This window comes from Pleuronectes platessa, chromosome 3, assembly GCF_947347685.1.
Source record: "Pleuronectes platessa chromosome 3, fPlePla1.1, whole genome shotgun sequence".
NCBI lineage: Eukaryota > Metazoa > Chordata > Actinopteri > Pleuronectiformes > Pleuronectidae > Pleuronectes > Pleuronectes platessa.
The window spans coordinates 10,715,841-10,729,633 of record NC_070628.1 but is presented as its reverse complement, the minus strand read 5'-3'; the positions used below and the strand labels follow the sequence as shown (position 1 = coordinate 10,729,633).

At 40.5% G+C, this 13,793-nt stretch overlaps 1 protein-coding gene across 1 annotated transcript; it reads right to left on the bottom strand.

Annotated features, from left to right (window-relative positions):
- Positions 1 to 3,786: 3,786 nt before the first annotated feature.
- Positions 3,787 to 12,531, bottom strand: LOC128436546 (polyunsaturated fatty acid lipoxygenase ALOX15B). The gene is made up of 17 exons (XM_053418296.1): positions 12,457 to 12,531; positions 11,766 to 11,817; positions 10,952 to 11,089; positions 10,573 to 10,749; positions 10,212 to 10,416; positions 9,405 to 9,486; positions 9,167 to 9,289; positions 8,954 to 9,057; positions 8,174 to 8,337; positions 7,918 to 8,058; positions 7,498 to 7,701; positions 7,257 to 7,343; positions 6,998 to 7,167; positions 5,747 to 5,868; positions 5,541 to 5,641; positions 4,721 to 4,888; positions 3,787 to 4,619 (listed from the first exon to the last, which is right to left on the bottom strand). Exons 3-17 carry the CDS (start codon positions 11,012 to 11,014, stop codon positions 4,440 to 4,442), a joined length of 2,091 nt encoding a protein of 696 aa, XP_053274271.1. The 5' UTR covers positions 11,015 to 11,089; positions 11,766 to 11,817; positions 12,457 to 12,531; the 3' UTR covers positions 3,787 to 4,439.
- Positions 12,532 to 13,793: the final 1,262 nt, after the last annotated feature.

Sequence of the window (13,793 nt, the reverse complement as noted above, 5' to 3'; positions counted from 1 at the left end):
TATGCAATACCTTCTCTGTCAACTTTTTTTCTAATAATAAACTAAGTAAAGATGCTCATAGAGATTTTGACAGTTCCTCAGCCCTCACGGACAATGGACACTCTTTAGGACGGTAATGTAGGTATTTTGGCCAGAGAGGTTAGATGGTTTAAAAGAGGAGTGACAACCCAGAACAACAACAGCTAAAAGTCATGATTTTGTTGAGTTGCAGCATCAAGCCGAATGGCAGACTCAGAGAGGAGTGGACGGGCTAGGGTGTAAGGTTTGACCATGTCCTGGATGTAGACGGGACCCGATCCATTCAAAGCACGGTATGCAAGTACTAGTTTCTTGAAACTGATGCGGGCAGCCACTGGTAACCAGTGGAGGTAGCACAAAAGAGTGGGTTATCTGGGTAGCTGTGGTAGGAGAAGCCATTTGAGTGAATGACAGAGTCGAGAGAGTTGTTGTACAGAGAGAAGAGGAGAGGACCAAGAACAGAACCTTGAAGGACCCCAGTTGTGAGAGGACATGTCACAGAACCTCTCCAAGTTACCCGGTAAGTGCGGTCTTTGAGGTAGGATGAGAGCAGGGAGAGAGCAGAGCCTGAGACACCAAGATCCTGAAGCAAGGAAATAAGGATCTGGTGGTTCATCGTGTCAAATGCAGCAGAAAGGTCTAGAAGGATGAGGACAGAGGAGAGAGAGAGGCTGCTCCAGCAGTTTCTCAGAGGCAGTCTCAGTTGAGGGGCTTGCCTTGAAACCCGACTAGTGGGGATCAAGAAGTTTGTTCTGGTGAAGATAGGAGGAGAGTTTAATAAGGATAGCACATTCTAATGCTTTGGAAAGAAAGGAGAGAAGAGAGACAGGTGTGTAGTTGTTTGCTTCAGAAGGGTTGAGGGAGGGTTTCTCTAGAGGAGGGTTTACTCTTGCCTCCGAGAGTTAGGGAAACAGTCTGTTGACAGGAAAGTGTTGATAAGATGTGTGAGAAAAGGAAGAAATAGACTCAAGAATGTGAGCGGGGGTGGGGTCAAGTGGTCAGCTGGTTTGGCGGGCAGAAGTTACCAGGGTTAGAACTTGATTGGGAGACAGGAGGGTGAAAGAGGAAAGAGAAGGGGATTAAGATGGAGATGAAGTTGATGGAAAGGTAATTATAGAAGGTGGGTTGGAGAAAGGGGAACGCTTGTCATCTATCTTTTTTGTAAAAGGATTTCAAGGAGTCAAGGAGCTTGGAAAAGATGAAGAAGATTTTTTTTGGGGTTCAAAAATGAGGATTTTATTTTGGTTTAAACAGAGCTTTTGGCTACAGAAATAGAGCCAGCGAAGGAGGAGAGGAAATATTGATAAGTGAACGAGTCATCAGGGTGTTTAGATTCCACCATTTCCTTTATGGTGCTCGCATAGTGGCTCTGTCGGCGTGCACTGATACAGACAACCACGGAGCTGGGGAGGACTAGTGCACCTGTCGTAAAGTAAGAGGACAGAGAGAATCAAGAGAGGAGGATAAAGTAGAGAGGAGAGTGTCTGTGGCAGAGTAAGGGAGAAAGAGAAAGATGAAGGGAGTGGTGATAAAACAGATGAGGCCAGAGAGGAAGGGAAGAGGGAGTGATCATAGTATAATGGTGCACTGTTAATTATCTGAATGAATACAGTTGATTAATTATTATAATGCAGACAATATCAAGTATCCGATTCATCTATCATGATAGCACAGTACCTGATATTTCAGTCGTCTTGCAGTGGAACACCCGTTCAAACGCATCAATGTCATTCCATGGCTTGTTGCGTTTGTCCAGTCCTGTCAGGTGCAGCTCAACCTTCCTAGAAAATGAAAAACAAGTAACTTTATTGTAAAGTATTTGGTAATTTGATAAACAGGCATCCTTATGGTTAATTAAAAGATATCTGTGGGAATTTGTATGACTTTACCCAGTTAGTGCAGTCCAACCAAACTCTATATCCTTGGTGTAGGATAACCTAACCTCAGGAGGCAGACAAAGAGGACTTATTTCCTTAATGCAGTGAGGTAGTCTTCTTTCAACTCTTGCCAGCTAGAGAAAACTACGGTGGCCCTGAAAGCTCAACGAATGGCAACTTAAGAAAACACATGCAAGTTGACAAAACACCAGCAAAGTAAAAAAACATCTTCATCAATTTCACAACACAACACAACACATTACAGCAACGCGCTGCAAAAAGAGAAAAGCGCTGCAAATACCGGAACGAACTGCAAATAGAGAAACGCGCAGCAAGAAGCCAAACGCGCAGCAAGAAGAGGCCACAACACAACGGAAGTGTTTCCAGGGGACAGCTAAAAGTGATGGACACTGCTGCCACAAAAACGTCCAATACACCATAGAAATTCGGTTCCACACAGGGTTCGGCCACCCGCGGCTCTTCGGCCCCTCTGCAGTGGCTGTACAGTACAATGTTGTGCATATGTCTCGCGAACGCTGAACTTAACGAATCAGTTTTCATATTATTAACGTGAACGTCACGTACATCACCGTATCAGGCCATCATGAAATACCAGGAGCGGGCGAGTGTGTGTGTGTGTGTGTGTGTGTGTGTGTGTGTGTGTGTGTGTGTAGCGAGTGCTCCGGTCCCGGGCATAGACTGTATATAGGTCCCGGGTCCCGGGGCTCCGACCCCGCCAACTCGCTCTTTTGATAGTAAAGGTTTCGTACCCCTGCACACTATGGACAATATATTGCCTCACAAACAGGGGCTTGCTTGTTAGCGCTGTCTATTCAGTTTAACAGGAGAAGACGACATGTCTCTAGATCGGATCATCTTCCGTCATGAGATGGGTCTCTCCGAGTGAGTGGGCGGGGTCGGAGCGCCGGGGGACACACGTACACACACACACACACACACACACACACACACACTCGCCCGCTCCTGGTATTTCATGATGGCCTGATACGGTGATGATTTAAAAAATGTACGTGACGTTCACTCACGTTCATCGTTACGTTCACGTTAATAATATGAAAACTGATTTGTTAAGTTCAGCGTTCGCTAAACATATGCACAACATTGTACTGTACAGCCACTGCAGAGGGGCCGAAGAGCCGCGGGTGGCCGAACCCTGTGTGGAACCGAATTTCTATGGTGTATTGGACGTTTTTGTGGCAGCAGTGTCCATCACTTTTAGCTGTCCCCTGGAAACACTTCTGTTGTGTTGTGGCCTCTTCTTGCTGCGCGTTTGGCGCAGCAAGAAGCCGGTCACACCGGAGGCTGAAGCACCGCGCTGCGCCAAGGCTGCCTCGCGGTGCTTCAGCCTCCGGTGTGACCGGCACAAAGTTTTAACATGGGAGTGGATGGGAGCCAGCTGTTATTTAAGGCTTGGCGCTGCGATGACTCACAATGCGTTGCTTAGCATACGTCACATACTACGTTGCTCTGATTGGTTGTAGGTCTATCCAATTGAGCGAAGAGGAATTTTACTTCCTGGTCAGTTGAAACACGCTCCATAATCACAGCCCAATGGAGCGGTCTCAGACTCACATTCTGACTAGAATTGTGAGTCTGACAACGTCAGGCTAGGCTTCAAGTAAAAACCCACCCAGTCCTATTGTTTAATTGGTTTATTGATTGACCAGCATCCGAACTCTGAGAATAGATTGATGTTGATGACTAATGTCTTGTCTTGTGGCGCCTGCTTTTGGGTCCCCATCTTAGTACAGTGTACTGACAGTCGCTCAGAAATATGAGTTTAGAAATTCACAATGTAAAACTACACATCACAACCAAAGGATCCATCTGTGAAGATAAGAACAATAAAAAGAGACAATGTATCAAGATGTTGTTTTGTATTGTTTGTATTGAGGCCTTTGCTGTGATTAGTAAATAAGCCACATGAATTTGATATTCACATAAACCATCATGATTGTTTTTATCCCTAAAACAGCTTGAAAGAAAGTTGTTTCCTTTTTTCAGTAACACTTCAAAAAGGAAAGAAATCAACAGTAAAGCAATTTTCATTTTTTCCCAATTACATTGTTTCTTACAAAAGTGACTTGATTAATTCAGAAATGAAGCTGTTTAAATGACTTCTTCACATGCAAACTTCACCACAGATGCTGTAACACACGTTCTAGATAATTATCAGATTTATGAGTTTTTGTGTCGAAAAACAATAAAACAGGTTCACATCTTAGATTTTTATATTGTCTGTTATTATTATTATTATTATTACATGCTAATGTTTAATTCTTTGATAAATTGCGGTATAACCCTATTTATATAAATTATATTTAGGATGAGGAGAAAGATATAAAACAGTATTATTTGACCAGAGTTTGTAGTTTGATTGAAGAGTTGATATAAGTCACAGAGCAGCATATAGTAAGATTGAAAAATACAGAATACCTAAGTGAAAACCAAACAGTTCTTTCCCTTTTTATTAATGCGACGCTGTAATAGGCCAACAGCTGACGAGGTTGCTCATTTTAGTGTTCAAATGGCAACACTATTTTCAAAGTTGGCTGGATCCAAGTACGTGTAGGGCAGTTTCAGATTGTCGTTTCTGGCTTTGATGGAAACACTCAACTTGTGAAGTTCTCGCTGGAAGCGCTTAATCAGCTTGCGGGGAAAACCCTCACTGAAATATTGCTCCGGGTACCGCCCAAGTGGGACCTGATGTTCAGTGAATTTAAAAAAAGAAAATGGAATGATTATATGATTTAAGTAATAATGGTAAGATGTATATAATATTTCATGAAATCTTGCATACTTACAAAGTCAGAAGAATCCTTGCTGAGCAGCCACATGGTGGACATGCCCTTAACTGTGGTGCTGATGTTAGGCAAAGTCTGCATCATAATGTGGTCTTTTGTTCCCTTTGTTGTTGGCGGAGGACACTGCAGGGAGGTGGGAGTGTTGGGCATCCAGGCACCATAGTCATACTACAATGAAGAAATGACAACTGGTTAAAACTTTTTGAAGCAGTAGCACTGAGACCATATGAAAAATTAAAAGCAGTTTTCAGGTACGCTTGTGGCTTGTCTGTAGGGACATCAGTCTCTTGATCAGTCGTTCCAATACTTAGTTCCAGATATAAATATGTCAACTACTATTGGATGGATTGCTATTATACCCTGTTGTAACATTCAAGGACCCAAGAGGATAACCACTCATCACTTTCGTGATCCCTTGACCTTTTCCTCCAGCAGTAGCATGAAGTCTGGTGGTTTTGAGAAAAAATGTCTCCAAACAATGCTCTGCTGGATTGCCAATGAATTTGGACGAGAGATTATTGTTTCAGGATGAATTACAGTTACTTTGGTGACCCTCCATGTTTTCATATAACAATTTAAATTTTTCTTATTTAATTTTTTTTTGCTCAATACTGATTATTTAGGCTTATTACCAAATTCTATGGGTTAGGGTTAGGGTTATAATTTAAAATTATAAACATTATAATTTTTTGTTTTTGTTCAAGGTTGTTGTAAAGGTCTGATATCAACTATTTTGCCAGAATTCATTCATCCATGTCCACCCACCTTAACTACTCAACGCCATTACAATTGATCATCCCAGTTTATTAAAAGTATTCACCTGTCCACTGTTCACAGCTGAGTGCTGGCATGAGCAGGTGAAGATCACCATGGTGACAAACTTGATCAGCTCAGCCACGGTGGAAAATTTCTGTGGAATTCCTGAGAACAGAGAATCAATTGGATTATTAAACGATGAACATGTCCAATGTTAAAATGACCAGACAAAGTGATCTATGATTCATGGTATTTTTGGGTATTTGGCACCTGTTTGTTCTTGAGAAAGGAATCCATGTTCAAAAATGTCTCGAATCCAGTCCTGCAGCTCAGTGTCATTCACAACCAGATCGTCAGTCTTGTAGTAGTAGCTGAGTACTCCCTCCACAAACCTTGGACAAATGTGGAAAACTACTGTAAAACATATTCCTCCTTGAAATACACATTTTTATTCCGTACTTTAGTTATTATAGTGTGTTTGAAAATTTGTAGTAAGAGGCTCTTTGTTGAGATAATTTGATTGCCATCCCTTTAATAGTTAATGTTAGCGACTGTGTTTATTCATGGGAGGTTAGCATGATGCTTGAAAAGGTAACCAGACAAAATATACTTATTATCTTTCTTGCCAATATTTAGATGAGAAAATGTATTAATTGTGGTTCTACAGCAAAGTGACTTAGCTTAGCATGAAAACTGGATGCAGGGGGAAACACAATGGACAACTTATAAAAATGAACATGTTGCCTCTGTTTTGTTCAGACACAAGCAGATGTGGTTTTGAGGGAATTACACAAGGTCGCAGCCCATCAGGAATTCTTTCACGACGAATAATCCTCTGGCAGCAACAAACAATATTTTCAGGCTTTCGTTGTAGACAGCGGACATTTGGACCAAGAATCCATCCAACATTCGACAAACACTGTTTACAGTCCGTCTAGTTTTTTATTATCACCAGAGTCAAACGTTTCTCCATAAAAAACACAGACAGTGAAACTTTTTGGGGGTTTTAGGTCGATACCACATTTTGGCAAATCTACAGTGAATAAAGCTAATGGGAATAATTTTAGATAATAAACTGTAGGTAAAAAAAGGGTGGAGACATGATCACATGATGTTGAGCATGATCACTCACATACAATATGTATAGTACGCTCAGTATTAATCTTTTCTATAAAGTAAATTTGTTGACTCATACAGTATACTGGCTAATACAGCTGCAGTGAAGTGTAGATAATGTCAGATCAGAGAGATACTTCACAGCACTTTGAATAACATCGAATATAATTTACACGCAAATCATTTATTTGTATTTTCAGGTTACTTTCCTTTGAGGGTGCTCTCTGTTAGCAGCTTAATCTCATCGACACAGATGTGTTGCCTTTTTGCTGGCCAGTTAATCTGTCCTCATTACCATCACTTCCGTGGAGGAAAGCATGTGATCCAGCAAATAATTAATCCAAGTATTACAAACTGTTTTTTGCTGCTTGTGAGATAATGCAAAATGCAAAATGTCTGTCATACCTGAAGATGATATCCCAAAGCCTGAGTCCATCATCCTTGTAGTAGTAGTTTGGTATGTTCCCAACCCCACGCTCCTCAATGTCGTCTGGTATACAGAGGGACTTGTAGGTCATTGAGGACAGTGATCGCTTCATGATTGTGAACATGGCCTCTCCCCCAGAGGCTGCAAACTAGGAAACAAATATGAAGGGAAAAGACATGACATAAACCAAACTGCTGTGTAATTGTAGGTCTTCAGAGCATAGTGGTCTTTTTGTACCTGTGTGAATACTCCTTTCTCAGAAATTAGACCAAGTCGAGCCAAGATGTTGATTTGCAGAGTATAGCGAGTGTGAGGTACAAGGAGCTGGGGGAAAGAGGACACTCTGTTATTAAAAACATTGTTTGTTAAAAACTGAAATCTTAATGCCTTCTTGCCATTTAGCATTGTGAATTACTGGCACTTTATATAGTCACAAATACACAATGGCTCTTTAACTTCTGTGGATAGATTCTGTTACGTTGTACAGTGGGTGCACCATGGGCACATTGCGCAGAAGTGACACTGCGAAAACTTCAGCCAGCAGGTGAGTGCGCAGCAGGTGAACGTTGAGTTGATGTTCTTGGAAATCTGCACTTCTCACAAAGATCTTGGCCATCAACCAGTCATACGCAGAGTCAGTGGGAAGAAAGATTGGATTGTCTTCTGCAGGGGTTTGCTTCAGCTACAGGACAAGATAGAGGGGCATAATTAATAGGATCAATTTAATCCAACACAGACAGAAATAATTAATTCATGCTGCTGCAGATGAAGTTTCCATTGTATTGCTTGAAGACATTTTAGAAAATTAGATGCTTCTCTATCCTTTGAGTGATGGCGGCCTGGATCAATACCGAAACTTAAAGCTTGTGTATGAGCCATGTTTGAGCGCTTATCTCACCTGAATAGCAATTGGCATGAACTTGCCCCCCCTGTTGTGGAACAGAACGAGGGGGGCCATCAAGTACTGCTTCTTCCCATTGATGGTGTTTGGTTTCACTCCATCCAAACGCTTGTAGTCACAAAGGAATATGTTGCCTCTCTGTTTGAAATTATATTGAGGTTAAAAACGTCCTCGGACAATTGCGGTCAAAACAAGGTTTTATCACAAAGATAAATTACATCTGAAGAAATTTGCAGTTTGTAAGACACGTCACCTCCATTTCTCTCTTCAAGCTACCCTGACAAAAGAAGACCATGTCATCAGTGACAGGAAAGTTTTCTGGCAGTCCTTCGCAGCATCTGATCATTATGGGGTTGACACCGTTCAGATACTGCCAGGCAAAGAAAGCATCCTCCTGCCATTGTTCCTGGACATATTCTAGGGGAAAAAAATTGTTACACAGACTATTGTAATTCGTTATTATCAGGCTCCATCAGTTAGTCTTTACAGACTGTGCAGCTTGTCGCTGTCATGTTTTGATGTTTCTTTGACGCATATACATTTCCTTTTCTGTCATCTTTTTCTAGAAATAATAAACAAAGTAAAGATGCTAATAGAGAAATAGCCAGTTCCTCAGCCCTCAAGGACAAGGGACACTCTTTAGTATGGTAATGTACGTATTTTGGCCAGAGAAGACAGATGGTTTAAAAGAGGAGCGATAGAAGCCATCTTTGTCAACCTGGGAAAAAACATGACTCAACAGAGGAGGTGGTTTAACACCCCAACTTTCAGCGACCAACAATGCTCTATCCCCACACAGCTCAACACCTATCCACACCCCAACCCCTTTGACCCTAATGACTCACAAAACAGCAGGGTAGGTCTACAATTTACAGGTAACTTGACTCAGATGACCCAACGACACACTAACTGGTGGGGATTTCAACCACCAGATGGTAGTATAATGGTGGTACAGATAGTTTAATGGTGCACTGTTAATTATCTGAATGAATACAGTTGAATGTATACTATTATGCATACAGTATTACAGTACCTGACATGTCAGTCGTCCTGTAGGTGAACACCCGATCAACCGCATCGATGTCAGTCCATGGCTCATGTCGTTTTTCTAGTCCTTTCAGGTGCAGCTCAACCTGACTAGAAAATCAAAAACAAAGTATCTTTATTGTTAAGTATTTGGTCCTTTGATAAACAGGCAGCTTAAGGGTTAATTAATACATATCTGTTGAAAATTTGAGGACTTTACCCAATTGCTGCAGTCCAAAAAAACTCAGTATCCTTGGTGTATGAGAACCTAACCTCAGGAGGCAGACAAAGAGGGCTTTTCCCCTTAATGCAGTGAGGTAGTCCTTTTTCCCACTCTTCCCAGCTAGGGAAAACAGAGGTGAGCAACAAACTATTAACAGTCTAAATTTAGAGTGTGAAAGCATTTAATACTTGACCAGTATTACATTTTTATTCCCAAAAAGGCTCTGATCTCTTACCAGTAGTCTTTCTTTCGACCAATGAGCTCCTGCTCCCTGGCGTACCTGGCAAGAGTGTTGGGTTCTTCAAAGGTTTTTACAGCTTAAAAGAGGAAGCACGACAAGGTACATTTTTTTAAAACATAACAGGATTGAGGAACATATAATCACAGTAGAACAAACAGTATAAGAATGTAAATTAAAAGTTTACATTAGGTAAATTTAAAATTGGAAAGAGGGAAAAGAATACATACGAGTCAGTTCACTTCTGTTGAATTGTCAACCACAAGAAGTGTGTTCCATATTTTTAGGAAGACATTTCATTATTTGCATGTTTATATCAAAAGCTTTCTATGTAAAATAAAATATGGCGCTTGACTCAGATTTCCCCACAATTTAAGTACAAAAGTAAATTAGCCATAAAGAGGTTGGGTGTTGCATCCTTTGATATGAAGTCAATCATTAGAGACCAGAAGAGGTGGAGTTTGGGACATAATTAATGGACAAGTGTACCTCTCTCCTGTCCACTCTTATCACATAAGGTCTCAACACATAGGGTCTCAATTGTTTGAGTAGTCAAGCTGTTGTTGTCACTTATAAACATTACATTTTTTGAATTTTTTTTTATTTTCTAAGCTTTTTCGAAATATAGTCAAGGGTGTATGGCTTTGCTCAAGGCAATACAGGTAACAGTAAAATTAAATTGTCCCTCTTCGGCCACCAATTTAGAAAAAATCTTAGATCCATCACTGGCTTGCCGTACCTTTGTTCTTCTTCTGTTATCAGTAAATAGCACACAAGATGTAGGACAAGCAAATTTTCACAAACCTTTTCCCTCTCTGAAGCGATTCACCTCACGGTCAGTGATCCAGCGGTGGACAGGAAAGCAGTATGTGTCTCCTTCAGGGGATCTCACCTCCACTTTAGAGGGGTACCAAGAGTCTTGGAAGAATGGAAGGAAATCCTGCTTGTCCAGCTCTATCAGAAACAATGTTCCAAGGGATTTGGGGCAGCTGACAGTGAAATGTGCAACCTGGGGTAATGACAGACACAGTTTGAAAACATTTATCAATGTGTTGGAGATAAAGAGGATTTGACAGAATAAAGCACAACATGATGGCCTTACAACTTGCCTGAAATGTAATAGTGTGCTATGAGTTTTAAATTAAGAGGGATACTCCAAACTTACGTCTCCTTTGAATAGGGCTAGAGACCCTATGATGCTAAAAAGCCAGCTGCGATTGCTCTCCCCTTCTGTGCCCACCAGCTTAATGTAGACATTGTTGAAGGTGGCGGCAAAGGCGCAGTTGGTGGTGTAAACTGTTACTTCATAATTCTCCATTTTCACCCTGGAAAGTTGAAGAATCTTCGGAGGGACGGAATAACATTAATCACTCTCCGTCAGCAATGATAATGTTAAAGTCACTAAATTAGCTTGAGTGCATAGAATCAATTAGAATAAAAAAGGTTATTATAATGACTCCTATTACAGTTGTCTTTTCGCATTGATCTTTTGCAGTCAAATCATTGCAGACTTGAATCATTTAAAAAAAAATCATCCCTCTTACCTTTGCTGAAGAGATTGAGGAGGTTTGTTGATTGGACTCACCACTTTCATCTCTTTTATACATCCAGTTTAGTGGGTGTGATCCGTCACAAACTCTCACAAGATAACGTGCACCAGGAAGAAACACAGGAATGGGAAACTATGACAGAATAAGGGTGCACTTAAAAATGTTAGAGATATGAGGAAGGAGGAAGGAGATGGAGGAGATAAGAGGATGAAATATTTTATCTGACCGATAAACACTAAGACATTCTGGAAAGACTGAAACATGAGTAAAAAAATCTATTATTCGCTTTTTGGAACTTCTGTCATCGGACTCCTAAATGTGGACCAGACAATGGCATTAAGCAATTCTGTGAGACCAGCTTTCATAGAAACACAATTGGGTCAGTCCCTGTTCTATCCGGAATTCCACTCAATGTACTTACACAAATAGACACAATTAATTACAGACTACAAGAAATTAGCAAAATAAGAATAGCTAATATGTGCAAATAGAGGTAACCTGTACAATACAGCAGTGCAATGGAAAAGAAGGATGGACAAAAAACATCTTAATAATGCTGATATGGTGGACTTGTGACCAGAGGAGAATAGTGAAGAGTCTGAAAACTTTGACCACAATCATTAATTAAAACAACTCCATGAGTTGTAAAGACCCGTTAGGTCAGGAGGTGTTTGTGTGTCCTCATACACACAAGCTGAAGTTTATTTAAATGGCCTTGATTGGATGAATACAATCCAATACAATTGCACTGAAAGTAAGGTTGGCTGTAAACCTTGTAACAATGCCCTGCAGTTACTTCTCTTTGCACCTCATCCAAAACTTCCAAATCCTTATCAACTCTTCTGCGGATTCTGTTTCCACTGTAGAAAAAAAATAAGCAAAAAATAGCAGATTAAATAAAGCATCGTAATCCCCACTGTCAGTAATAAACATATAATTGTGCAAAAGTCAGATTTGAGTTGAGCAGAATTGTATATTGCATTCAGACTTCTGAAATGTATTTAGTTTGCCCAGTGTCAAAGTTTGTATGAGAACTTTTTTCAAATGAGCTTTAGACCATCGTAGTAAAAGGAAAATATGGAAAGTCCCTGTGGTTAAAAGATTTTCTTAATAAACACCATGTCTATAGTCAGAGAGAGTCAGAGTTATGTTTACACAGCCACCATCTTTTCCAGCAGCACAGGGTCCATGAATGTGTATGTGTGTATTGAACTTATGTTGATGTTACGTGTCAAAGTTAAACTGGAAATAATACTCAGAAAGAGATAGACAAAAGAAAACTGTGTAGTAAGATTTATTTCTCATTGTCCAATCACAATTAACATTAGATAATAGCGATGCATCTGTTATAAATGGACAGCCAAATCATGGCTTGAGCAAATGAAAATCCCAATATAGGGACAAAATGGTTGACTTGGCCGCTTCTCTTTGAGATGCTACCTGCCACAGCAGTACGGCACATCAGCATGAAATAAGTAGAAACATGAAGGAGGCCTCACCATCCCCTACATAGAAGTCTCAGGCTGTGAGTGTTGGGGTTTGAGTCAAAGTTCCTGCTGCCTGACTTGGTTCTTTCACTTTGTGGAGTTTGTTGTGCTGCTTGTCACTTAGGGACTTTCCATATAGTCTCTTTCCTGCTAGAGAGGTGAGGGAAGGGAAAGTAGCCCCGTCAGACCTGTCTACCAACTACATTTTAAAACAACCCGCAGAACTTGGCCCACTATCCACCTGAGTTGCTTTAATATGTAAAACACAACACTTCCTGGTCACTGACACGACGTTATGACTCCTGCTGTGCCTGACACAGCACACAGACATTAACAGACCAAGATATTAGTGATTTGATAAAAGACAATGACGTTAACCTTGTATCGAAACCAGGAATCTTCTGGGAACAGTGGGTGAAGCCAGGGGCGTTTCTAGGATTGAATGAAAGGGGGGGCTTAGCCCCTAAGGATGCTGAATGTTTGCGTGCTGTTTTTTTGGGGCTCATTTGGGGCTGCGGATATCCATGTTTCATACATAGATTGGTTCAATCAGAAAGTGTGGGATTTTTCTCTGTATCTTTGCTTGCATTCATTCAGTATAAGATAACAGAAGAGACAGAATTTCAGGGTCATTGTGAAATTTGACAACACAAATATGAACTGATTATAAACAACAACATTCTATAGGCACTGATATTATTGTTTTAAAATACTAGAGATAGATATTAATGCAAAGAATAGAGAGGGCTTCAGCCCCCCTAAAACAGGCCTAACGACGCCCCTGGGTGAAGCTATTCATCAACCTCAATCAGCAGCCGCTTTCCAAGGTAGGAAGCGCAAGCCACATCAGTGTTCATTTTGGCAGCTATTTTTGATTTAGTCTTAGTCTTAGTCTTTTGACAAAAATGCATATTAGTTTTAGTCACCTTTTAGTCATTTTTATCCTTTTTAGTTTTAGTCTAGTTTTAGTCGACGAAAACAAATTACATTTTAGTCTAGTTTTAGTCGACGAAAACGAATTACATTTTAGTCTAGTTTTAGTCACATTTAATAGCCACATTAAACTCCTTTTCTTCTCTTCTCAGGCCCAGGGACCCTGTGTTATGTCTAAAGCTGCATAATAGTCTAGCTAGCAGTACTTAGGTTGTCCATTAGATATCCCTACCAGCATAGGTCTATAGCAGGGGTCGGCAACCATTACTTACTTATTTTGCCCCCTCTTCCCCCAAATAAAATAAATGTGTCTGGAGCCGTAATACATATTTGATAACAAAGCTAATAAAGTTTAATATAAAGTTATACTATACTAAACTATAGTTTGTTGCATTTACGAAATTATAGAAAGACAA

Excerpts from the sequence above, each read along its gene's own strand:
- LOC128436546 (XM_053418296.1), bottom strand. The coding sequence starts at position 11,014 with ATGTATAAAAGAGATGAAAGTGGTGAGTCCAATCAACAAACCTCCTCA. Across the intron at positions 10,750-10,951 it reads CCTCAATCTCTTCAGCAAAG|ATTCTTCAACTTTCCAGGGT; the intron begins GTAAGAGGGATG and ends GTCCCTCCGAAG. Across the intron at positions 7,344-7,497 it reads TGGTGCACCCACTGTACAAC|CTCCTTGTACCTCACACTCG; the intron begins GTAACAGAATCT and ends TCTTTCCCCCAG.